General features: G+C 39.6%; 1 protein-coding gene across 1 annotated transcript in view; it reads right to left on the reverse strand.

Moving 5' to 3' along the window:
• slc30a7 (solute carrier family 30 member 7) overlaps positions 1 to 27,202 on the reverse strand; it is a 47,158-nt gene that overhangs the window by 17,993 nt on the left and 1,963 nt on the right. Inside the window, exons 3-8 of the mRNA XM_055642357.1 lie at positions 15,395 to 15,508; positions 13,058 to 13,145; positions 9,166 to 9,292; positions 6,844 to 6,996; positions 3,202 to 3,258; positions 2,891 to 3,026 (exon numbers count right to left, since the gene is read on the reverse strand). Coding sequence (XP_055498332.1) covers positions 2,891 to 3,026; positions 3,202 to 3,258; positions 6,844 to 6,996; positions 9,166 to 9,292; positions 13,058 to 13,145; positions 15,395 to 15,508 — 675 coding nt within the window. The remainder of the gene's footprint in view (positions 1 to 2,890; positions 3,027 to 3,201; positions 3,259 to 6,843; positions 6,997 to 9,165; positions 9,293 to 13,057; positions 13,146 to 15,394; positions 15,509 to 27,202) is intronic.

The raw sequence follows: 27,202 nt of genomic DNA on the forward strand, positions 1-27,202 counted from the left end.
GAAAACCCTACACATTATTAAGTAATACACTGATCGCAAAGGATTAGGAACTGCTGGAAGGATGTACAGTTTTACATGTGTAACAGCTGAAAGTCATTTATCTCCTCGCTGTGGCCTTCTGAGTTCAAGGATTTGGCTTGCGGCCAAAATTGCAGCTGGGGGCAGGGAATGAAAACTGATTATTTGCCCAGTTCACTTCTGAGCAGCAAAGATCCTATGGAAGAATATTCTTGATTTTAAATCAGCAATTTTGTAAAATAGGTTTCGTCATATACAAAAAAAAATGTGGTGCATAAATGTTAACTGAATAATTTAGGCAATAAAGTGATAATCATTTTGCACAACAGATCCACTAGAAGAGGAAGCAACAATCGGAGCTTTTTCTTTCCTTGACATTAGCCTCAGATTTAGTCCTGAAGATAAACCATTCTTTGCAGATGTTGACAAGATGGGAGCGGAGTAGATATTACTGTAAAATTCTGATAATCCACAACTTCACTTTTCAGAAACCTCAAAGATTTAGCATCTGGCTCTCCAGATTTGATTTATTGTGCACCTTTTATACTCAGACCCCCATTTCCTGCACCCCCTCTAAACTCACTGGGCTCCCCTTTATCCATTCTCATAAATTGACTAAGTTCACAGGAAAGGTCTTTATATTATTGCACAACACCTTAAAAAAATGAATTCAAGCGGTGTTGGAGTTAATTAGCAACAGTCTCAAATCGGCCAGAAACTCTGATTGTGCAACACTAATGTCCTCACAGGAGCAGAATTAGGCCATTCGGCCCGTCATGTCTACTCCACCATTCATCATGGCTGATCTATCTTTTCCTCTCAACCACATTCTCCTGCTTTCTCCCCGTAATCTTTGGCACCCTTACTAATCAAGAAATGTGCTGGATTATTGGGGTTTTATTACATTTAACAAGTCACATATTCACAAGAAATGCAGCATGAAAACAGGCCCTTTGAACCACCATGCTGACTATCAAGCGTCTATTTATGCAAATCCCACAATAATGCCATTTTAGAGCAATTTACAGTGGCTAATTAATCTACTGACCAACACATCCTTTGTGATATGGGAGGAAGTCAGAGCATCTGAAGGTAACCCACACCGTCATTGGGAAAATGTGCAAACTGTAGCTGCCAAAGTTAATTACTGCACTGTGAGGCAGCAACTCTACTAGCTGTGTCTTTGTGCAACCCTGGTTTCGTATTATTATTGTAAAACACAAGCATTTTTAATTGTTTTCTTCAATTTAGAATAGATTGCAGAATTTTGAGACCTGCAATGATAGAGGAAAAACACTACATCTCCAATATCTGAGCAATACATAGTATACATTAGTAAAATTACATATAGTCAGTATGTAGAAAATATGGAACAGTACTGATACTAGAAACAGGCCAGCAAATGAATGCAGTGCTAGCAGATTGGAAATTAGTTTTACTAATTAGCAAAAGATGTACACAAATTTGAAGTTAGCAAATCTTGAAGCATCATCTATTGAACAAAGCTGCTTCAAGTCTCGTACTTTTACTTTGTCATACTTCAACTTTGAGCAACCCCTAGTGGCAGTACTCATTTTTGCTGCACGTAATACTTAATTTGACTTCTTAATTCATTTTTAATGTAGTAATGGGATGGAGATGGGAAAATGTGGCTAGAGGTTGGATCCCGTTGGTTCACACAGGCTGTGACCTTGCTCCCCTTCCTAGTCGTCACAACAGAGACAGAGTCCCCCTCGTCCTTACCTTCCACCCCATCAGCCGTCGAATACAACGCATAATCCTAGAACATTTCCGCCACCTCCAACGGGATCCCACCACTAGCCACATTTTCCCATTTCCACCCCTTTCCGCCTTCCGCAGAGACCATTCCCTCCACAACTTCCTGGTTAACTCATCGCTTCCCCACAAAAAACTACCCCCCCCCCCCCCCCCCCCCCCCCCCCCCAACCCCCCGGTACCTATCTCAGCAACCGCACAAGATGAAACACCTGTCGCTATAGCTCCTCCCTCGTCTCTGACCAGGGACCACAACAGTTCTTTCAGGTTAGGCAGAGGTTCATTTGTACCTCCTCCGACCCCATCTACTGCATCCGTTGTTCAAGATGCGGACTCTTGTACATCACGAGATCAAACGCAGACTAGGCGATTGTTTCACGGAACACCTTCGCTCAACCCGTGTGAACCAACCTGATCTCTGGTTGCTGTGGGACACTTTAATCCTCCTTCCCATCCCACACAGACCTTTCTGTCCTGGGTCTCCTCCACTGTCAGAGTGAGGCTAAACGCAAATTGGAGGAACAGCATCTCATATTTTGCTTGGGCAGCTTACAGCCCAGTGGTATGAATATTGATTTCTCTCACTTCACGTGGCCCCGGCATTCCCTCTCTATCCCTCCCCCACCAAAGTCGCACCAGCTTCTCATTTTCACCCTACAAACAGCTTACAATGGCCTGTTTCATTTATCATTGTTTGTTTTTTGCATATCTTTCATTCATTATTCTTTATCTCTCCACATCACCTTCTATATCTCTCGTTTCCCTGATCCCTAACCAGTCTGACGAAGGGTCTCGACCCAAAACGTCACCCATTGCTTCTCTCCAGAGATGCTGCCTGTCCCGCTGAGTTACTCCAGTTTTTGTGTCTAACTTGATATGCCATAACCATCTGGTGAGGACAGGGATCAAGAAAGGAATAGCAAGAGAGGTTTTATCTATGTGCATTCATATGGCTTCCTTAACCCTCTCATCAAATTGATTTCAAACACATTACATGTTAATGTTTCATAATAGAAGCTCATCAACGCTGTATTTAATTGTGACCAGTAGCTTAATATCAAACAAACGAACAATACAGGAACCGCAAGTTGCTTACCTTATTCCTATAAGGAAAGAAATCAACATGGAGCAGATGGGATCTGCTATCATAAGGCCATAGTTCTGCATCAGAAGTGTAGATATTATGACTCCTACACTGCCAAGCGTGTCAGCTACAATATGCAGAAAGACTCCTGGGAAGAGGGGAGAAATTCTATTATGCTTTAATGAAATACAATTTCTGATTATTTTGTTTTAAATCATGGAACATCTACGTTTAGAGGAAGACCAATTGGTTTAGAAAAACATTTTCGATCATCTATTAGGTTTTTGAATAAAAGCTTGATGGATGTGAGACAATTTTAATACCTTCTAAAATCTGCCTATTCGGTCCTTTTGCTTGAAGTATATCACTCTGATGGTCTTCTGTAGAGAAATGTAGAACGTATAATTACAAAATCTATAACATTCATTGAAAGAAAACTCCCACCAAACTGCTGTAGTTACATAATTCAGCATTCCAGATGTCATCAATATTTACTAAACACCATGTGCCTAGGAAACCCTAAGCAATGCTATCAGGAATGCCAGTAATTATGTACAGCTTGGGACCAAATCATGTAATTGATACAAAGTGTCACTTAGCAACTTAGCAGGTCAGGCAGCATCTCTGGAGAACATGTACACGGTTCTTGCAAACTGTTCTCATAAACAGCGTACAGGAATGGAACCCTGGACAACCTGAATTCACATTTAATCTACTCACTAGGTAGTGAAATGAAAATCTGAACTACTTTGTCCTTTTCATCTCATGGACAAGGATATAATTCCATCAAGCTACTAGTTTTAAAAGACATTTGGGCAGGTAAACGGATAGGAAAGGTTTAGAAGGATATGGGGCAAACACAGGCAGGTGGGAATTGTGTAGATGGGACATCTTGGTCAACGTGGGTAAGTTGGGCGGAATGGCCTGTTTCCGTGTTGTATGACTCCATGACTAAGCTCCGGATTCTCTCAAGCATATGTAAACTTCAAAGTTTGCTTGATGATCCTCAATGATGTTTTGCAAATAATGCTCCATGACTCCTAGTGGAGTTCAGTGCCAGAGCTCAAGATGCTGCAACTCCTCAGCACTCTCACAATGGAGCAGTAAATATTAATTTACCTAACTGAATTAATAGTTTTAATGGAATTTCTGTTTTACAAAAATTGCTTGCAAATATACATTTTATAGCTGAATTTTAATGATCATTAGATAGTTTTGAAAAGTTCTAAATGTCTGGAACATTCAGAAATATTCAATGCTCCCAGATATGCACCCTATCCTAGTAATCTTTCCCCGTAGTATTGTGGTGCTTCACATCACTTGAAGTCTGGATGTGGCACTCATAAATCAGTCAGGGGCGGTGGGGGGGGGGGTGAAGAAGGTAACATTTATCAGTGATGCCTTCTTGCTTCCTGAACTGAATGTCTAGCTCGACAATTTCAAAGAGCAGTTATGAATTAGCCATCAAATAAACTGCTGGAGAACTTAGGGAATCAAGTAGCATCTGCTGAGACAAAAGGGATATGTCAACTTTTCAGGTCAAGACGTTGCATCAGGACTAAAGGTGGATGTTGGGTAGTGGGAAAGTAGCAAGATAGACAGTATATAGTAAAAACGGCCATCTTTCTTCTTTGATTTGTTTTGGTTTAGATTATGATTTTATTCTACTCGAGCAGTGAGACACGATCCAGGAGAAGGAGATGGGGTCACATTCAAAAATATATTACAAACAGCACCTTAATTTGCTGAACTGAAGCTTTTAATTCTTAACACTTGCTTCCCAAACCTATGGAATATAAATAATATCCAGGTGGTAATTATGAATTTATAATGCCTTAACCAGAGTGCAGGGAGAGCTCAGATACCATATTCTTCCCATCATAGGAAAGAAACAGAGGTTTCAACAAAGGGTAGAATACAGATTCATTAAGATGCTGGCGTGTGTGGAGGAAAACGTACTAAGAAAAATGTTGCTCTATTACTATACAAAAATATGTTATAAGATAATTAAGTGCCATTGAGCTCTAGGGATGCATGTTTGATCCCGACCTTGGGTGCTACGTGGAATTGATATGTTCTTCCTGTGACTGTGTGGGTTTCCCCCAGGTATTAGGGGTTCCTCCTACATTCCCAAGATATAATGAAATGTTAACGTGCTATTGTAAATTATCGCAAGTGTAGATGGATGTCAGAAGAGTCATGGAATAGTTGATGGGTAGTTTAAAAAAATAAAATTCAGGGAAATAACTGGTGGAATGGGGCTGACAGTGTGCTCTGAAAACTGGCACAATGTTGATGTTGATGGTTCTTTGTCCTAAGAACAATATGAAAATATAATAGAATTGCTTACTGTGGAAGGATGGGAGTGGGCACAGAGAAAGCATTAAGACCTGTACAAAGCATAAAAAACAAATTTAAAGAATGGAGCAGATAATTCTTCAGGGTGAATGGACGTCACTTCCAGGCTTCTTAGCCGTGATAGCAATGATGTCCACATTCAATATTATATTGGATACGCAGAAAAACAAACGAGCTGAAGAAGCAGAGGAACAGGATGATTCAATTATTTCTTCACGAAGAGTTGTATTAGATCTGTTCTTTGATAGGATTTCTGTATTACCTGTGAATATTTTACTCAGAAAGTAGGCAAAAACATGAGTTTTCTATATTTAAGCCAAGGTAACTTTAGATTCATGGAGTCAACCCTTAAATTGAGAAACTTATCTCTCCTCTTACCAGTCGCCAATAATCCCTTGTTTAAACCGTCTACTTTAGGCAAGGCGTTTACACAATGGGAAAGCTTAGGAATTAAAAAGCTGGGAGATCTATTACCCTCCTCTCGTTTCAAGAATTACAGTTGAAATATCATTTGAAAGATAGTCAATACTTCAGATATCTTCAAATACGAGACTATGTGAAAATACACACCCAAGATTGTCACTCTATGGCTCCAGATATACTAGATGAATGCATGAATAGAAAGTCGGATTCAAATAAGTTAATATCGTACCTTTATAATACCCTTTTAAATTTACATATTCCATCATCGGAAATAATTAGGCGAGCTTGCACTGCTAAGACAAATTGGGTCTAACAATTTCAAAGAATAGTTGGGAGGAAAACCTATATATACACTACTGTTCTCCTAATGTTAGGAATTGGAAAATACTGCAAATACTTTATTACTCAAAGTCTAAATTGAATAAGATCTTCCCAAATGTCTCTCCTATTTGTGATAAATGTCTCCTCCAAGAAGCAACCATAACCCATTCCTTTGCTTCCTGTACAAAATTACAAAATGTCTGGAGGGGAATTTTTGATATCTTTTCTAAAATACTTAAAATAAAATTGGACCCCGACATAAAATTGATCACACTAGGTATGTCAGAGGCCTGTTCCGAGCTAACATTATTTCAAAGATGTTTCTTTAACTATGGCCTGATAACAGTGAAAAAAAATAATATTTAAATTTTAGAAATGGACAACAGTCCCTACAGTGAAGATGTGAATCACAAACATGTCCGAGATACTACATTTGGAAAAAATTAGGCTTGTCTTGGCGGAAAAACCAGATCAATTTCTCAAGACATGGACACTCTTCACCGAATTCTTACAAGAATAGCATGGCGCATCACAATTTTAAATTTAAATCCAGTGAGGTGGGCGGGGGGGGGGACGAGGGGCAGGTATATCTCCACCTTTCTTTTTCTTATCTCTATCTTTTTCGGCCACACTACTGGTAGTTTAGGGGTCTTTCCTTTGTTCTTTTTCAAGCTATCTTTTCACCTCACTTTTTCCCTCTCTTGTTCTCTTTTTCTTTTCTTTTTTTCATTTTCAGGTTATAAGGTTAAAAATGAAGCTGTACAATAATTGTATAATCTTAGATGCCGAATGTTTTATCTTTGTACAATTGCTTCTTCTAATAATAAATAAATAAAGATTCATGGAGTCTTGGGATAACTCACCTTGGCAATGTTCGTCAGCATGGGAATGACCGTGTCCATGGGAATGATCTGATTGATGTACATCATTGCGGCCGTGCCCGTGTCCACCATGACTATGTCCATGATTCAGCCCAGGAATTCCCCCATTGAAGAGCGAATGGCTATGGCCATGACCTAATACAACAAATGTGATGGTTATAAACAAAATAATGTGCATCTTTGAATTAGATAAACAAGCTTGCATACAAATGTACAAAGTCATAATTAACTGGCTAAGAACATTAAAATGTGAAGAGCATGCCATACAGCCGTTAGAACCTGAAGTGTTATTTAATAAACCATGCCTGTCTAAAACCACCCAGTCTCAAATAGTCCAAAAATCTATCGTAACATTTTTGATAAGTGAGTATCTGAAAGGGAATTACCAAGACTCATTATTAATCAATGTGAAGAAGTGTCTCACCCTCTGCTTACTCACCAACCCCTCATAAGCGTGTTTGGTATTCCGAAAAACGCAAGGAATCATGGGATTTGTTATAGGCAGCCGTGCCGTGGCGGAGAAGCAGCGCTAAATCCAGCTCAACTCTAGCCTGTTAACTTACCAGCCTACCTGGACATGGGAACGACGGCCCAGGCCCGCAGCCAACGCGGAGAAATAGCGCTAAACCCAGCTCAGCTCTGCCCGTCTCGCCGGGTTAACCTACAGCCCTGCGTGGACTGACGGGAGACCAGCCCGGAGCCGTGGAGTTAGCGCTGCTTCTCCGCACTGGCTGTGGGCCTGGGCCATTGTTCCCTTAAGTCCAGGTAGAGCTAGTAGGTTAACAGGCAGAGTTGAGCTGGATTTAGCGCTGCTTCTCCATGCTGGCTGTAAGCTTGGGCCGTCGATCCCGTAAGTCCAGGCAGGGCTGGTAGGTTAACAGGCAGAGTTGAGCTGGATTTAGCGCTGCTTCTCCGCGTTGTCTGTGGGCGATGCTCCCGTCTGACTCCCGACGTCTCTGGCCGCCCCCCGGACGGGGATGGTCCAGTGGCGGTTCGGCAACGATTGCGGCGCCGGAGTCCCGGGATCGATCCTGGCTGTGGATGAGGCGCAGGTCTGAGTCCTTGCCGCGACACGGTTGCTGAGAGTGTTTTTCGCTTGTGACCTATGACCTGGGCATGTGCAGTCGGAATACCAAACTCGTTTATTGCAAAGGCGTGGACCCTAGTCAAGGAAAAGCAGCCTCACAGAATGAGATAATCTCTCCTTCTTCTGTGCTCCGGGGAACATTGACCCATCCCATTCAAATAGTTCCTCAAAGAACCGTCCCCTCCACCAAAAGTCAATCCAGTGAACCGGCATTGCAGTTTCTACCGATAAATTTAACCTTTAAGTACAGATACTAAAACTACTCAGTGCTCCAGGTATGGTTTCACCAAACCCTTTATAACAATAACAAGATCTTCTCCCTTTTGTACTGCATCCCCTTACCATGAAAGCCAACATATCTTGTGCCGAATTTTGTGATAAATCTGCACATTAAACTTTGTGCTTCGGGTACATGGATTTAGATGTCTAATTAAAAGTAATAGCTTCCTACCATACCCAATACCCATTTCTTTTCCAATAGAAAAAACACACAAAATTCCCTGCAATTTATCCTTCAGGTAACATTTTAATATTAAACTGGAAATAAATAATTTTTAGAAGGAATTGCTTTATTCTGATCTAAGTTACTTTGGGACACTTGCTAGCTGTAACTTTGAATGACTTATTTGAGAATTTAAACACTCAAATCCGTGAAGCATCAAATTACTGTTTAGTTATGGGTATTAAATAAAGTAAAGCTCAAGGGTCGAAGAGGAATTCAACTTGGAGTCATACAGCATGGAAACAGGCTCTTTGGCCCAATCCATCCAAGCCGACTACCTGAGCTAGTCAGTCCTATTTTTCTACATTTAGCCCATACACCATTCCTTTCCATGTACCTGTCTAAATGCCTCCTTCACCATTTTCTCCTGCAGCTCAGTCCCCATACGAGCCACATGTTAAATATTATATAGGAACTGAAATTAGAGGTGATGTCAACATTAGTTGTCCCAGCTCATTTGCAAATGAAGCAAAGAATGTTGGTGACTATGCAGGCATTGCCAGTAATTTGCTAATTCTGTTCATTTTGATTTGACTGGATAGCACACAAAACAATTTACTGTATCTTAATAGCCATGACAATACAGTAATAACAATATAACAGTAAAAGCAGTTTAGGGTGGAAAGTAGTTTCACTTTATAAAGATTTCCAATGATATTAGTCTTATTTTCTCTAACAGCTTGAATAGTTATAATATTTATAGTTGTTCTCTTACCACCATCATGTGAGTGTCCATGGCCACCATGTTTAAATACAAAAATGCCAACCAAATTCACCAGAAACCCAAGCACAGACACAGACAGCAACCGGTCATGATGCACATCAGGGGGTTCCAAAGCTCTCTGAAAAATAATTGGAAATGAAAAAATAACTAAAGCTTGAAGCACCTTACAGGTAGAAGAATGATAAATGGGAAATGTCACATCTCAAAGTTCCTAGCCCCTGATTTCCAACACACTGCTGCATGGGACTTAACTCAGTGTCATTAAACAGTAGCCAAATGTATAGAGAGTTTTTATTCATTCATTCGTTGTTCTCCCCAAAAGTGAACAATCATTTGACATACAAAGGATTAGTTGTCTTTTCCAGCAGTTATTAAGCATTTTCATTTCCTGCAATTTAAAAATAAACCAATTTTTTTAGTAAAATAATTCCTTAGCCATACTTATCACCTCTTTATATTACATGGACGGAAACTTACTGCTGGAATCATTTTATTTTACACTATGTTATTACCAATTCCACAAATGGAAACCCCCAGATTAAATGTAAACAGAATACCAGCATTCAAAAACACAAGATTTCAAGCTACTTTCCTTCAGTTAGTATTGCACATGCCTTCATGCCCATTTTGAAAGTGATATTTATTAGAAACAAAGTTGATATTTACAACATGACTAAAAAGGTACAAATACAGGATAAACTAATGAAAGACTCACCGTGCATCATGCACTGAAGAATTGGAACAAACGAACAAGATCTACATTGTTAAATATAACAACTAACATTCCAACATTCATAGCAAAACAACATGCTGAAATAGCAAAAAGGGAATAAGTAGAAAATGTACTAAATCTCTGGCTGCCAGCAAGTTGAGCGAAAACATGTCACCACTGGTATGAATGGTCACGGGGAGCAACTATAAGTGTAAACTGCAAATACAAGGCTGGCTTCCAAGGATACAACTATCCTCAAAGGTTGATAATTCTGGTCATCGTGAATTTTAAAAATTGGATTAAAAAAAATAAAGCAGTAATGTTTTCTTCAGGTGTTTTGAAGCGACGAAGGAAGTCTTTAACATTACAAAAAAAAACAAATAAAAGGACGTGGACAAGATGCAAACTAAAAATAAAACACTGATTCACAAGTTAAAAATTAGTTTGCAGGTGTAAGCATGGTAGCAGCCTGTTCCAGCATTCTTTAATCATACCTTTGCATCCTAACTCCATCTATCCATCTTGATTCAACCATCGTTGCCTAACAAGAAAATCTTACTTTGAAATGTTCAGTTGATTTAGCATGAAGAGATTTTGGTAGAAGAGCTCCAGATTTTCACAATTCTTTGTAATAAACAAATATACAATCCCTTGAACAGCTGAACTGCTGAATCTCCTGTTTATCAACTCCATTAATCATTATAAACACTGCTATAAGAGCATGATTTAATACTAAACCTTCAAGGAAATACAAGGCTGGTTCTCAATTTAACCGTTAAACCTAAGAAGCATTCTTTCGCCAACTAATACCAAACCCAGCCTAATGTGCATTCTTCAAACTCAATGCAAAACTTCAAATAGTGCCCAATCCTTTATATTCCGATTACTTTGAGATAAAAAGTCAACAATTCATTAGCCTTTCTAATTATTTATTATTCATGCTCACTTTCCTTTAATGATTTTGGTACCCCCATCTTTAAATCCCATTACTCATTAATAGTTCCTCATCACCAGCCTCTCGCAAATCAATGGTAGGTGTCCTCATATTTTCCCTGTAGTGGACTCTCAGCGGAACTCAGTATGCAGAACAGTTCTCAGTTTGCAAAATGTTTATGCAGTATTGTGCATGATGGAGAGTTGTGCATCCAGGTATATTTTTATGAATGGAGGAGGCATGACTTAGCGGTGGTAGAGAAAAGCATTGATTGATCCAAGTGCCTCTCCCCTTATTACCACACCCTGAACTTTATATTCCTCTAATCATAAATATTTGTGAAAAGACAAAAAAAGTCAAATTTAATTTAAAAAGGTCCTACTACTCTTTTTTGACCCTACTGCAACATCTCCAATTAAACTGTCCTCCCCCATTAAAATTATATTACTTGGAAAATGGCAATTTTCACTACAGCTGTTACAAGATTCCCAGGATCGATTTCATGTACACTAGCTCTTACCCATTAGAGGTTAGCAGAAGGAAGATAAAAGCTTGTCTACAAAGGATATTACAAACATTTAATAATTTGTTACATGTGAATACCCGATTTTTAAAAATGGATGTATTTCTTTAATTATTTTAAATATATAGTTAGAAACAAAGTTATACTAGACATCTTTATTTAAGGAGAAAACAGTGCCACAATGTGATAAATTCTCTCATAATTCCATATTTTCTGTAAGTGCCAATAAATAGTTCCAGCGATGACCCAGTTAGGGTCACTAACCCAAGCATAATGTACCCATACTGCAGCTGTAACTCGCCTGTGAGAAGTTTAATTGCCCGTAACGTTTTTTAATCACTAAGGAATAAGCCTGAAAACTGTAACGTCCAGGTTCAGGAACAGCTTCTTCCATACAGCTATCAGGCTATCAAACACAACAATGAATAAGCTCTGGGTTCTGAACTGCAAAAGACTATATTATTATTGCACTATATCTGTTATTCATTGAACTTTTTCTTTTTTTTTTCTTCTCCCGTTATGTTCTATGTTTACATATTCACATATTCTGTTGTGCTGCAGCAGGTAAGAATTTCATTGTCCCATCCGGGACATATGACAATAAAACGTTCTTGACAAGTTCCTGCTGTATTTGTGGCAGTGAAAAGATAACATCCAAAAATGGAAAAACTCAAATGTAACCATTGATGAGTGTTTAGCTGGTTACAAATCAACTAAGATGATAGGAGTAGAATTACCTCAATTATCTCCAGAATTTTGGAGTGAGAAGATGAAGCTGAAGTTTGTTGCCGATTACTATTCATGTCAATATACTGGTCGTATGATTGGGTTTGACTATGACAACCCAATCAATCAAGTAGCTCACCCACAGAGGCAAAAATTACACAGTAATTATCACTGATAATATAAAATAGCCTGGATATGATAAGAAGCAAAGCGAAAAAGGGAGATCACTTTGGGAAATAATGGCAAAAGGTACAAGGCAAAAAAATTGGCCAATGGCAACTATTGAATTAGGCTGTTATACAGGCCTTTGATATTCTATTGATATGCACAATCCATGATATTGAGCACAGTATAATTGACCCATTCTCTGTGAACCTGAAAATATTGGCTGGTAGGAGGGGAAGGTGCAAGCACAAACAATGATGAATTGTAAGGCATCTACTTATTAGAGGACGGTGGATAACTCAGACTCTCTACAAAGTGGCAGAGATAAGGTGCAGCCCTTCAAATGATGCAGAGGCTGGTTTCAACTCTCCTGTGAAGACCTGCCTCAGTATTCCAGCAGTTCTTATGCTTAACAGAATTTTATGCCATTGCACATACCCAGCAGTCTACATAATCTAGTGAGCAACGTTGATAACTTCAGCTTGCAGTTTTCTGCACTGACCTGAAATGTGGGTATACCCTAAAAAATCAAATGAACATTTATAGCAACCTTTGCCCCCCCCCAAAAAAAAGGAACCCTGCCTTTAAGAGGTAATACTGAAATTTCACTTTTATTTCTTGTATCTAGGAAAACAGTAAAACAAATAAAATAATAGTTGCAAATAAAAAATGTAGTCTGCAACTTAAACCAAACAGATTTTCAGAAACTTTCTCCAATTACAGAGCAACTTTAACTATCAATGATTTCATCCAAGGCCCACAAGGAACCAACCAGGAGCAAAATACTGCAGCTAACATAGAACCACATTTTTCATGAACCAACCTCTATTCCTTCTGAAAAAATGAAGAAGGCTGTGAAGATCAGAAACAATCCATTCACAAATCCAGCGAGAACCTCTGCTCGGACATATCTGCCAAAGGAAACAAAACATACAGAGAAATAACTCCTTCCATCTCTCGACCAGGAGCACATTTTGTCCTGCAAAAATGGGTATGCATGATTGCTCCAAATAACAGCACAGTTGCGACAAACTAGTGCTTGCCTGGGAATTCCTCACTCGTAACTCCCACTTTTTATATTTAACTTTCATTGTCATGTTCAATGTAGTTGTGTTTTTGTAGTTGACTTTGAGTTACGTTTTAATTTCTTTATAAGTAATTTCTTCCTCAAGGTTTAACCATTTCATATCCTAAATCTGAATATATCTCAATAACAGTGAATATAAATAACGACACCGCATTATAACCCAAGCAAAGTTAAGATGCAATAAAATGCAAATAATTTATGGCTCTCTCCCAATGTCTCATAAACTATCAGATTTCAGCTGAATGGATTCTCACAAAGGAGCTATTATCAATATATTTAAGGCAGCTTCAATTCTGGACAAGCATCTAAGAACTCTAGAATATTCCAGCGGCAGTCATTTGTCCCATTGAGCTGCCTGAAACATTGTTAGGCATAGGCGAGTTCACTTCAACTTAATTTTCCTGCAATATCCCTAGATTCACATCATGTACAAAAATCATTAACATTGGTGTTGAATGTACTCAACAATTCAGTGTCCAAAGTGCTAAAAAGGAGAGAATTCCAATATTTTAAGTGAAATAATGTTTCCATTGTTCAGTATTAAATGACCTTCCCTTTTGCTGAGAAACGAAGGAAAATTTGTTCAGGAGAAACATCCACCAAGCATCTACTATTAGGTCTGTTAAGAATTGTATGTGTTTGAATGAGATTAGCCACCATCCCTCAAAACTTAAAAGAGTATAGGTTTAATCTATTGGTTCTCTACCCTATGCCTTCTCTCCAGAGATGCTGTCTGACCCACAAAATTATTCCAGTGTGTTCGGTTCTCTACCCAGGATGATTTATTTATTCCCAGAAGTCAGTCTTGCGCACAAATATCTTGGGCAAGATATAATAGACAACAGCCATACGATTCTACTTGAATGTGGAAGCTCCTTAATATTCAAGACAAATTTTAATCAAGATAAGCCGACACCATGATCTCCTAATTGCTTGTTATATCCACGCACTAACTTTCTGAAATTCATGTATAAAGCCACCATGACCTTTTTAGATTTCTATATAGCATCACATTTTTCCGCATCATATTCCATCTGTGTTATACTTGCCCACTAACTTGATGCATCAAAATCCCTTTCTGTCCTTCTTATACTGTCCACACATTTACTGACCCAGCTACTTAACTTAAGCTGCTTCGCACCAAATCCCTACATCTTGTACATGAATATGGATTGTAAGCATGCATAAAGCCACCATGGCCTTTCTAGATTTCTGCATTGTTTCTCCTGCTATCTGGGTAACATCACCTCAAAAGTTGATATTTGAGGTGAACACTAATTTTAGTATTGCCAAGTTGAGAAGAACCCGTTTGCTCTGTTTTGTGTCCATTAATCAAGGGGCGGCACAGTGGTAGAATTGCTGCCTTACAGCGGCAGGGACCCAAGTACGACACGGACTACGGGGGCTGTCTGTATGGAATTTATAAGTTCTCCCTGTGACCTTGTGTGTTTTCTCTAGTTTCCTCCCACACTCCAAAGATGTAGAGGTTTGTAGGTTAATTGGCTTTGGTAAAAAAAAATTGTTAATTGCCTGTATTGTATAAGACAGTGCTAATGTACAGGGTGATCACTGATCGGCGCAGACTCAGTGTGTCGAAAGGCCTGTTCCTGTGCTATCTCTCTAATGCCTAAACCAGTTCCCCATCTCATGAGCACAATAACATTAGAGTTCGACTTTAAGTCCTTTTGAAAATCAAGATCAGTTACATACATCATTTAAACGCTTTGGAGTGGAGGAAACTTTCAAGATTAAAAATGCCAGACCACTGTTGGCTTAGCGACAAAAGAGCTCCATCGGTTTAATATGAAATAGAGGGTGGGAAAGTTGGGATATAGAGACCAATATGATATCAATTCATCCTAGTTATACTAATCAGAAATAAACACAAAGTATATCCATCGGCTTTCCGACGATGGGAGAATCAACTCAAACTCTTGTTTAGATTGGTTATGCTGCGAATGCAATAAATACCTAACAGCCATCTCAAATGGATATTAAAAAACGATATTACTGCTGAATAATAGTTATGTACTTCTACATAATGTAAACGCCACTAAGTACTCCATTTCTTACCCGTAGGAAAAGTTGTCATTTGGTCTCCACCTGGAAATCACGGATGCCGCCAGTCCAGCCAGAAGAGCCGTGCAGTCAAAGAACATATGAAATGAGTCGGAAATGAGACCTAAACTAAAGCACAACACACAAGTTACATTTGCAACAGAGCTGTCAAAATTGTTACATAAAATTAAATATTTTCTGTTTCGTGCAATGTGTAGGAAGAAACAGTAGATAGACACAAAAAGCTGGAGCAACTCAGCATGTCAGACAGCTTCTCTGTAGAAAAGGAATAGGTGACGTTTCGGGACTGAAGGAGGGTCTTGACACGAAACGTCACCTATTCCTTTTCTCCAGAGGTTTTCTCTCACGTTCCTCCAGCTTTTTGTGTCTATCCGGAGTCTGAATGGCAGGAGTGAAGGTGCTGAATTACTTATTGTTTTTCCAAAACAATTATGTTACTTGTAGGTCACTATCACATACAGCACTGGAAACAGAATCAGACCCTTTGGGTCCATGCTGGCTCCCAAGAGAAAATCCCATCAGTTTCATACCACCTCTCTTGATTTCCCTATAATTCTGCAATTTATTCTCTCTCACATACCGATCAACGTCCTATAACTAATTTGCCATTTACTTACACAAAGGGATCATTTTCAGCAGTGAATTAATTGTATCAGCTGTGGAAAATTGGAGCACACAGCAGAAACCTGCAGTCATAAAGAGAACTGTCAAACTACTCTGCAAATACCACCAAAGTCAGGAATGAATCCAGGAGCCTGGAGTCGTGAGGCAGCAGCTCCAACCACCACGCAACAAGCAACTTTGAAATACAGCAAAGAGATTCACTGAGCTTACAGATAATGAAGAAACCTAGGCTGAAAACATGTTGCCACTGCAAAGCTGGTAAAGACTGGTTGGTGAATAAAGTTTTTTATATTTTGGTGAAATAGAACAATGGCTTAAAGGTCCAAAAAACTATACTATACCATATTAAATTTGTATCTCAGATGTCCCTGGACAGAGAGAGAGGATCTGGCAGAATTCCTAAGTCTCACCCCAGTGGAAAGCACAGATTTGGGAAGGGGTGATTCTTAGAGAGCCAGATGCCAGTGATTTATGAGGTCGAGAGAAATGTCCCACAAATTAGTTCTGTTCAATAGAAATTGTATGTATAATTTATGTTTTTAATTGTTAGCCTATCTATGTGCCTGTGATGTTGCTGCAAGCCAGATTTTCGCTGCACCTGTACCTCACCATATTTATGTATATGATAATATACTCAACTTGAGAATTTAAAGCATATGTGATGGACCTAGTGCCACACTATCTCACAACAGCTAATAGAGGAAATTGGAAAGTGAGGATGTAACTCTAGTTGTCACAATTTATTTGGGAACAAAAAATTTGGAGAAGGTTATGATGAAGGAGTACAAGTAGTTCCGCCATTGTGCAATAGTTGCGTTGCTAAGAAACTTTATAGAAGGTCCAGTTCTGTCAATTGTGTCAATAGGGAAAAGCTAGGGAGTTTCAGATCATAATCATAGAGTTTTTACCCCTGCAAGATTTTCAAACATAAAGATCTTTTCAATAGCTGTAAGTGTATTTTTGGTATAGCAAGCTAAAAATAGTAAAGGTTATATATTACATTGTTTAATAGAGTATCACTGCACAAGTAATAGAAGCGGGTTACTTGTCCATTTCAATAGCTACCCATGGTAAAACTGACCGATTGTGTTCTTGAGAGACAATGCGTGGAGATTACATGGGAAAAAAAATTCCCTTGGACCAGCCGTGAGTGACTGAGCTGCCAGCCCACCAGGCTTGAGTGACTGAGCTGCCAGCCCAAGAATCCATTCGGCCCACAATGTCCATATTAGCCCTCTGGGAACTAGTCCCTTCGGCCCACAACACCCATACTAGCACTCCAGAAAGCCCCCCTCCCCCACCCCCCAATATTGGAATTAGTGGAGAGGTGGGTGGGGGGGGGGGGGGGCTTTCAGCAACAGGGAGAGGTTGGATAGACTTGGATTGTTTTCTCTGGAACATTGGAGGTTGAAGGGAGACTTAATAAAAGTATATAAATACTATACTTAATACCGGGACAAACTTGGGTCCCAGTATAATCATTCGGATACACGCAGACTGTAGCAAGGCCTGTAGCAAGGCCTGTATACTATAACTGGCTGCCATCTCCCTGACTGCACTCATCCCTGGAACACCTGCAGAAGGACACCTGTCAGACTCTTATTCATAGACTACAGCTCTGCTTTCTATACCATTATGCCATTCAAGTTCATTTCCAAACTCGGGGAACTTGGAGTCCGCATTCCCCTCTGCAAGTGGTTCCTCGACATCCCAACCAACAGACCACGATCAGTAAGGATAGGTGACAAATCATCCTCTACAATAATCCTCAACACTGGTGCTCCACAAGGATGTGTTCTCAGCCCCTTTCTATACTCCTTAGACTCACGACTGTGCACCCAAATACCAATCCAACTCAATTTACAAATTTGCAGTTGTCTGTATATCAAATAATAACGAGATGCAGTACAGGAAGGAAATTGAGAACCGTGTAACCTGGTGCCAAGACAACAAACCTCTCCCTCAATGTCAGCAAGACTAAGTAGATTGTAATTTACTTCAGGGAGTGAAGCTGTTCATTGAATACACACAGTATACATTGATGGCATGAAAGTAGAGATGGTTGAAAGCCTAAAGTTCTTAGAAATAGATATTACCAGCAATCTGTTCTGGACCAGCCACATCGAAGCAATGGCCACGAAAGCACACTAAAGTCTCTACTTCCTTAGAAGGCTTAGGAGGTTCGGCATGTCCCCAACAACCCTCACCAACCTCTGTAGATGTGCCGTAGAAATTATTTTATGGAGATGCATCACAGCACGGTTTGGGAGCAGCGCCATCCAAGACTGCATAAAATCTCAAAGAGTTGTGGGCGTAGTCCAGACCAGCACGCAAACCTACCTTCCCACCACTGACTCCACGCTGCCTCGGCAAGTCCATCAGCATAATCAAGGACTGGTCTCACCCCACTTCTCCCCTCTCCCTTCAGGCAAGAGATATAGAAGTTTGAAAACCCATTCCTCCAGATTCAAGAACAGTTTCTTCCCAACTTTTATCAAGCAGCTGAACTGTCATCCCACCAGCTAAAGAGCAGTCCTGACCTTCTAACTACCTCATTGGAGACCTTTGAACTATCTTTAATCGGACTTTATCTTGCACTAAATGTTATCTCTACACTGTAGATGGTCGGATTATAATCATGTATAGTCTTTTCACTGACTGGATAGCACATAACAAAAAGCTTTTCACTGTACCTCCGTACGTGACAATAATAAACTAAACTAAAGTTATGAGAGGCATAGATAGGGTAGACAGACAGAACCATTTTCTCCAGGGTAAAAATATCCAACAATAGAGGGCAAAGGTGAGAGAGGGCAGGTTTAATGGAGATGTGCTGGGGAAGCCTGGACAGTGGTGGGAGCCTGGAACACATTGCTAGGGGTGGTGGAGACAGATCCGATAGTGGCATTTAAGAAGCTTTTAGATAGGTGCAATTCAACTTGGCATCATGTTCAGCACAAACATTGTGGGCCGAAGGGTCATTTCCTGTGCTGTACTGTTCTATATTCTATGTTCTATTTAATTCTCAACTTGGAACTGTATTCTAGTTATATAAGCACAATGGAAACTACATTGCTGTTGCTTTCACAGGGCTCGAAATTAACGGTTGCCCGGGTGTCAATGGCGGCCCAAAGTCCCGCTGGGCAACCTAAAAGCCGTGTCATTTTGCCCGGCTTGGCAAACACCCGGGACACCTAGCGTTTAACTCTGAGCGGGCCCCCCTCTCTATACTGAACTTTTATCTCCTGTTCTATATTATGTGTGCATATTCTGTTGTACTGCAGCAAGCAAGAATTTCATTTTCCTATCTGGGACACATGACAATAAAACTCTCTTGAGTCTTGACTTGGACTTAAGCAAAAAAGGGTTCTTGGGGAAAAAAGAGCTACCTTAAATTTAGTTGTGTCTGGTTGGGTAACTATGGTAGGGTGAAGACTATTCCATGCTTTAATTGTGCGGGGGAACTCCATGGAGCAGGCAGCATCTCTGGATGGAAGAAATCGGGTGATGTTTCGGGTAGAGGCCCTTCTTTAGATTTCCTCTGGTTTTAGTGTTTTTAGTTTAATTTAAAGATACAGCGTGGAAACAGGCCCTTCGGCCCATGCCGTACAACCGATCGCCCGTACACTAGTTCTATCCCACACATTAGCAACGCGTCAAGAGTGTTTTATTCTCTCACGTCCCAGTTAGAACAATGAAATCTTTACTTGCAGCAGCACAACAGAATATGTAAACATAGTACTCTGTAAACAATGTTATAAACGAGAAAACAAAAGTGTATATTTATATATGAACATATAACTATATAAATATATATATGAATATATAACTGTGCGTGCGTGTGTGTGCGTGTTATATACCCACCCACACACACAATTTTCTTCCTAGTATTAATAAAGTTCTATCCTATAGTATCGTGTGTGTAGGAAGGAACGACAGATGCTGGTTTAAACTGAAGATAGACACAAAAAGCTGGAGTTACTCAACAGGTCTGGACAAAAGGAAAATATTACGTTTTGAGTTGGGTCTAAAAAAGGTACCTGCACACCTTTGGAATGTGGAAGGAAACAAGAGCACCCGGAGAAAACCCATGCGATCAAAGGGAAATGGAGCAAACTCCATACAGACAGCACCCATATTCAGGATCAATTCCGGGTCTCTGGCACTTTTAGGGGTCTGTCCCACTTGGGCGTCATTTGCGCGTCACGCAGGTGGCTTTCTTCCCAACCAATTGTTCAAGCCCTTTTGATTGCAACATGCGCCTTAATTTAGTTCAACAAAGAAACTGACAAGTTACTAAAGAACCCGCCTACGCCACCAGGCGCCATGCGCGCGTTACGACGTGCGCGTTGTGATGTGTTAACGATGTCGCGTAAATGAAGCGCAAATGACGCCCAAGTGGGACAGGCCTTTTAGGCAGCAACTTTATGGCCAAGGTACTGCCCCATAGTCTTGAACTGAATTATAACATACAGTAGCTGTAAAGGGGGACATAGCATCATTTAGAGATTTAAAACTGAAAATGGATAGTTTCTTTTTTTTTTTTAGTAACCAAAGTTATCAACATATAATTTTATGTGTGTTGGATTTGCTGCCTCACACGCCAGAGATCTTTGTTCGATCTGTCCTCGGGTACTGTCTGTGTTGAATTCGCACAATCTTCCTGCAAGTGTGTCGGTTTCCTCCCACATCCCAAAGACACATTGGCTTTGTAGGTTAACTTGTCTCTGTAAAATTGCCCCTAACGTGTAGGGAGTGGGTGAGGAAAGTGGGATAACAGAACTTGAATGGGTAGACAAAAATGCTAGAGAAACTCAGCGGGTGAGGCAGCATCTATGGAGTGAAGGAAATAGGCGACATTTCGGGTCGAGACCCTTCTTCAGACTGATGTGAGGGTGGGGGGTGAGGGGGGCGGAAAGAAGAAAGGAAGATGCGGAGACAGTGGGCTGAGGGAGAGCTGGGAAGGGGAGGAGAAAGCAGGGACTACCTGAAATTGGAGAAGTCAATGTTCATACCACTGAGGTGTAAACTGCCCAAGCGAAATATGAGGTGCTGCTCCTCCATTTTATGGTGGGCCTCACTCTGGCCATGGAGGAGGCCCAGGGCAGAAAGGTCGGATTCGGAATGGGAGGGGGAGTTGAAGTGCTGAGCCGGGAGATCAGGTTGGTTATTGCAAACTGTGTGGAGGTGTTGTGCAAAGCGATCGCCAAGCCTTCGCTTGGTCTCACCGAGGTTGATCATACGCTGAATAATCCAACCACATTTTTGTTTGGAAGTGGAAATAAATAATAGAAATTGCATTCATTGCAACGTGTAAAAATAATTGAGATACTGTATATACTGTATTATAATTTTGCTGCATGTCATTGTGGTATATATCATGTCTTAATTGGTGAATATGTTTAGCTTGTGACTTTATTTGAAGCAGAGATAATATGTGAATGCTGCATTGAGCATAATTCCGACTGGTAACCTCGCACTTTGTCCGAGCACATTATCGCACGCTTCTTGCAAGCCGTCTTAAATTACCACCTAAACTGTCATTTAGCAACCTAAAAAGGTGCCTGGGTTGCCCGGCTGGAAACAGAGAAAAAAAACCTTTGTTGACTATGGTCTAGACTCCGTCAGTGTCTCATTAAATTACTGGATTTGAATGGAGTCAAGTGGGGGGGGGAGGTAATTTGATCTAGTAGATATTTGATCCATAAGCAAAGCAGGCTGATTCCAGGCCTGTTCAACAATCTATAACCAAGTTATGCAAATCTTAATTAAAACAGCAATTGGGACAATCAAGTGGTTTAACAACCATGCAAATGGGTGGAAAAATCAATTGCCAATTCTGAGCTCTTATGGTTAATCATACGCGATTAACCACATTGATGGGACATCAGAAATTCTAGTATCAGTCTCAAAATCTGCAACTTAGCCTTCAAATATAGTTTTACATATTTGTTTTTAATTCTGAAGCTAATAATGTTGGGGTTGGGGTTGGGGAGGGAGGGAGGCACAAAGAGTGTTTAGGGTTGCACAATATTAATGATAATGGGCTGATAAAAACTGAATTCAAGGAGTACTGAAAGTCAAAGCCAAAAATCAGTAAATTCAAGTTGAAGTGCCTTGAATGGGGCAGGCATTCTTGCTTCATTGATTTACTGTTGTCACGTATAGAGATGTAATGAAAAACATTTTGTACTATTCAGAAAATCAAACCACATGTACAAAAAGGAAAATAACAATGTGCAAAATATAGCTTTACAGTTACAGAGAAGTGCAGATAAAGAAGTGTGAATGCTGCAATGAGGTAGGCTGCAAGATCGGGGATACATCCTTCGCATACGAGATGTCTATTGCAGTTTAATGAGGGTACAAAGCAGATTAATTAAAATGCTATTTCTATGAGAAAATGAGCAAAATGTGGAAAACTGATTTCTTCTGTAAATGGAACTGAGATTAGGGACAATATAATAGGACTCCCTGCTTGCATGAAATATTTGTCAAAAAGATTAAATAATATGTGACTGCTGCATTGAGCATAATTCCGAATGTTAACTACGCACTTTGTCCGAGCACATTATCGCACGCGTCTTGCAAGCCGTCTTAAATGACCACCTAAACTGTCATTTGGCAACCTAAAAAGCTGCCTAGGTTGCCCGGCTGAGAGCCCTGTTTCACATCTGTTGAGTATGGTCTGGACTCCGTCAGTGTCCCATCAAATTACTGGATTAAATATTTGATCTAGTAAATATTTCATCCATAAGCAAATCAGGCTGATTCCAGGCCTGTTCAACAATCTATAACCAAGCAGGATTAAAACGCCCTCAATGCCTACAACATGACGTATCGCAAGAACGGGACAAAACAAAAGGTAAGTCATCTAATTTACATATAATCGTGCTTCTTGGGATGGCTTTAATCAAATTTTATGATGCGAAAATGTGATTTGGGTTCCATACGAACCGGCAGTGTTTTTCCTGCGGATATGGCGTTCCAATTCACCACAAATGCAACGTTCCAATCAATCGCGTTCCAGAAAAACCCACTTGCAAGATGATTTAAATGCTCTTTTTTGTGGCAAATCATGTCATAAGAGCATCTAAATCGTCTATATTTTTTGTAATTGTCTACCAATAGTCAATATTTTTATACTAAATATCCGTTTTAGTCCCATGAATTGTGCAAAAAAAATAATAATTTTGATTATATTGAGTGGATGTTTCTAGATTAATTCATGGGAATTAAACATTCAATTCCTTCCATCTGGCATATAAATTCATGACAGTGAGATTTAAAAATCATGTTATAATGTGAATTCTTGTGAGAATGGGATTAGTTTGTTATATGGATACTTAGGCCATTTAAAAAATATATCCTTTTCTTAAGAAATGGAATCTACAGGACATTGTTAATGGGAAAGTAGTGGGCAGAAAGGCATGTCATGCGTGGTTTGAAGAGCAAAAACTTGTAGTTTACAATGCCAAAATTGAAAAGTTGAGGAAAAACAAGGTGTACAGAGTTGCTTATTGGTTACAATCTTATGAGTATGATGATGCTACTGATTATGATATGCCAATGGACCAGCTAGCAACTGATCCTCTCCATAAAGACTTGGTCTATTGCTAGAAATTGTAATTTATTTACCTATCTGTTACGGACTTACAGCATATAATACAATTGTATTAAAGTTCTGATCTTGAGAATATAACATTTTTGAATTTTAAAAGACAGTTTGGGTGTTTATTACAATTTCCGTCACAACAGTCAATTTTGTAATTAACTACAATTAGGTAACTAACTAATTATATGGTTTAATTTCAGGTCATCCAAGTAAAATGTTTTATATTTGTTTCAGAATGCTTCAATCGATAATAACTGAAAATTTCATTCAGTTCTCTTAATTTTTAAGAAAGTTATGGGCTTTAGACTGTCCTCGATCACAGCTTTTGTGTTTAGTCAATGGAAAAGCAATACGGAACAAGATGCTAATTTCCGAGTATGAAAATGGCCATAACTTTTTTAATACTGAAGATATGAAAGTGAATTAGGTGTCAAATTAAACTTGTTTTAATGCTTTATCTGATGGGATAAATTGCAGACTTGATTTTTAAAATCTCAAAATTGTGTAATATTGCTACCTTATCTTAAATTTCCTGGATTTGCAACTGTGACTATAGTTCAAATGTATTTCATTCATTAATACCAAGCATTTTAGGATGTTCAAAGACCATGAAAAAGCTTTCTTTGTAAAGAAGAAAGATCTTTGTTAATATCAGGCATCAGTTACTCACACTTTTAGCTCAGAACAGTGTAGACTTTAACTCAACTCAGTGCAAAACTGAACAAGCATGTCATACTCAAATATTAAACAAGCACCATAATCACTCCCAGTTATATAAATAGCTAACGGCATTACAGTATTTGAAAGAACAATGACATTCACCACAGGTGCCCTCTTACATTTTTCTTCAACTAACAACAAGGATCATTGCCTCATTCTGTCTCAACTGTTCAATGGTTCAATTGTTCAGAATAAAAGGACAGAATAATCTGATAAATCCCCAGGGCATCCCAGGCTCTAGAAATGTGGACATAGTGGAGATCATTTTCCTATGTTCTATAGATTCTGGATCAGTTCCTGTGTATTGGATGGTAATTAATATTATTCTACTTTTCGAGAAAGGAGGAAGCCAGGAATTATAGACCAGTCAGCCTGACATCCATGGTGGTGAGGATGCTGGAGTCAATTATCAAAGATGTAATAGTGGCACATTTGGACAGCAGTAACAGGATCGGTCCAAGTCAGCATGGATTTACGAAGGGGAAATCATGCCTGACAAATCTTCTGAAATTTTTTGAGGATGTAACAAGTAAAATGGACAAGGGAGAGCCAGTGGATGTAGTGTACCTGGAGATGAAATAACTTCATTTCAGAAAGCATTTGATAAGGTCCCACACAGATTAGTGGGATCCTACTTCAGACTATTTGCAGTGGTGGAGGGGGGAGAAAGCAAGCCGAGAAAGAAATGGGGATGGGGCAAGGCCTGGCTTGTCCCATCCCCAAGTGATAAGTGGATACCGGTGAGGTTTATTGGCAGATTAATTTATGATAAAAGGTCGAGAGATGAGGAGCCCAAACTCTTTGATCTATGTTTCTTCCTCTGGCCTCACAATTTACTCCTGTTCCTCCTATCTTGTAGCCTTTTGTCTTGTTTTCATCACTATCCTTTGTCTTCCCATCTGCAAGTAAAAACCTCCCACACATGTATCCACCTACCACTTGCCAGGCGTTGTCCATCCCTTACCTCCTTTCTCACCTTTTCTTCCCCCTCTACTGCAGTTAGTCTGAAGAAGCACCCTGACCCAAAATGTCATCTATCCATGCTTCCAAAGATACAACCTGACCTGCTAAGTTACTCCAGTTCAGTTTATGATATCACATTAAACTGAAACAAATTGGCATAATACAGAGACAATTACAATGAATCAACCACTTGCTATTCCTGGCAAGCGATGTTAAAATGTGAAACAAGAACTGCATATACTGGTTTACACAATAGGACACAAAGTGCTCGAGTAACTCATTGGGTCTGAAGAACATGGACAGGTGACGTTTCGGGTAGGGACACTACTTCGGACTGATTGTAGGGGGAAGGGGAAGAAAGCTGGAAGAGAGGAGAGGCAGGACAAAGTGTTTCTGGTCTGGACCCTTCAGATTCTGAAGTTACTCCAGCATTTGGTGTGTTCTTGCAAATCTGCAGTCCCTTATGCCTGCATCATACGCTGAAGAAGGGACCCGACCCAAAACATCACCGACCCATGTTCTCCAGAGATGCTGCTTGATCCGCTGAGTTGCTCCAGCACTATGTTTTTTATTTCCTATTAGTTGTTTAATTGTTCATCATCATTCCTGACTGGTCTACATTAGTTTGATTCAATTAATGGGTTAAAACAAACATGTTTCTATCACTTACATGCATATAACAGATCTCATGAAAGAGTTTGAACTACATTGATGTATTGGCCGACATACAGTTTAGATTATCTTTTACCACTTGTAGCTCTTTGCTTCTACATTTTAGCTGTCTTAATTATGTACAAAGTGGCTTTCAAAATTAAAATGTTCCACAAGCCTTTGGCAAAACCAACAACAGAAGTCACAGAAAATGTACAAACAATTTGACCGCAAATAAACTGACATGAGTGTATTACATTTCCCCATAACACCATACCGACAGATCATTTGGGTGTTAAGGTGCAAACATCACGAATCATAAAGGAAAACATTATTTTAGAAAGAGACTTCAATGTAAAAAAGGCTTTGAGAACAAATGCCTTCATACCCATTACTTTGTTACTCATATATATATATATATATATATATATATATATATATATATATATATATATATATATTACAAACCTCCATTTGTATGTCTTAGGGGCAACCTTTTACACACAGAGAGTGGCCAGATGAAATAACAGATGTATGTACAATAACAACATTTAAAAGACATTTGGACAGTTACATGGTTGGGAAACGTTTAGTGGAATATGGGCCTGGAGAAAGCAAAGGGACAAGCTTGGATAGGGCATCTTGGTTGGCATCGACGTGTTGGGCAGAATGGCCTGTGTCCATACTGTCGCCTATTCCTTTTCTCCACAGATGCTGCCTGACCACTGAGTTGGTTCAGCTTTTTGTGTCCATCTTCAGTTGAAACCAGCGTCCGCAGTTCCTTCCTACACACACTATTACTTGCCTGTCTGCAACTCTCTTCCAGCTTTCTCTCCCTTACTACAATGTCTGATGAAGGGTGCCAACTTGAAACGCTGCTTGTTTGTGCCCCCCAGAGATGCTGCCTGACTCTGCGAGTTACTCCAGTACTTTGTCTCTCTTTAATAAATCTACAATCTCTTGTGGCTGCATCGTACAAATCTGTAGGCGACACTGTAGCCAAACATTGTAGGCGACCATTTGGTCCATCACTTCTATGCCAATAAAAAACAAGTTATAATTAATATATTAATTCAATTTTTCAGCTGTTGGTTCAAAGTCCAGTAGATAATAACATTAAACATTGCTACGGGTTTTTGTCTTACTCATCATTTCAGGAAATTAATTCCAGACCTCACCACTCACTGGGTGAAAATAAAATACCTCAATTCCTATCTAATTCTACCTTA

This window comes from Leucoraja erinacea, chromosome 10, assembly GCF_028641065.1.
Source record: "Leucoraja erinacea ecotype New England chromosome 10, Leri_hhj_1, whole genome shotgun sequence".
Lineage (NCBI taxonomy): Eukaryota > Metazoa > Chordata > Chondrichthyes > Rajiformes > Rajidae > Leucoraja > Leucoraja erinaceus.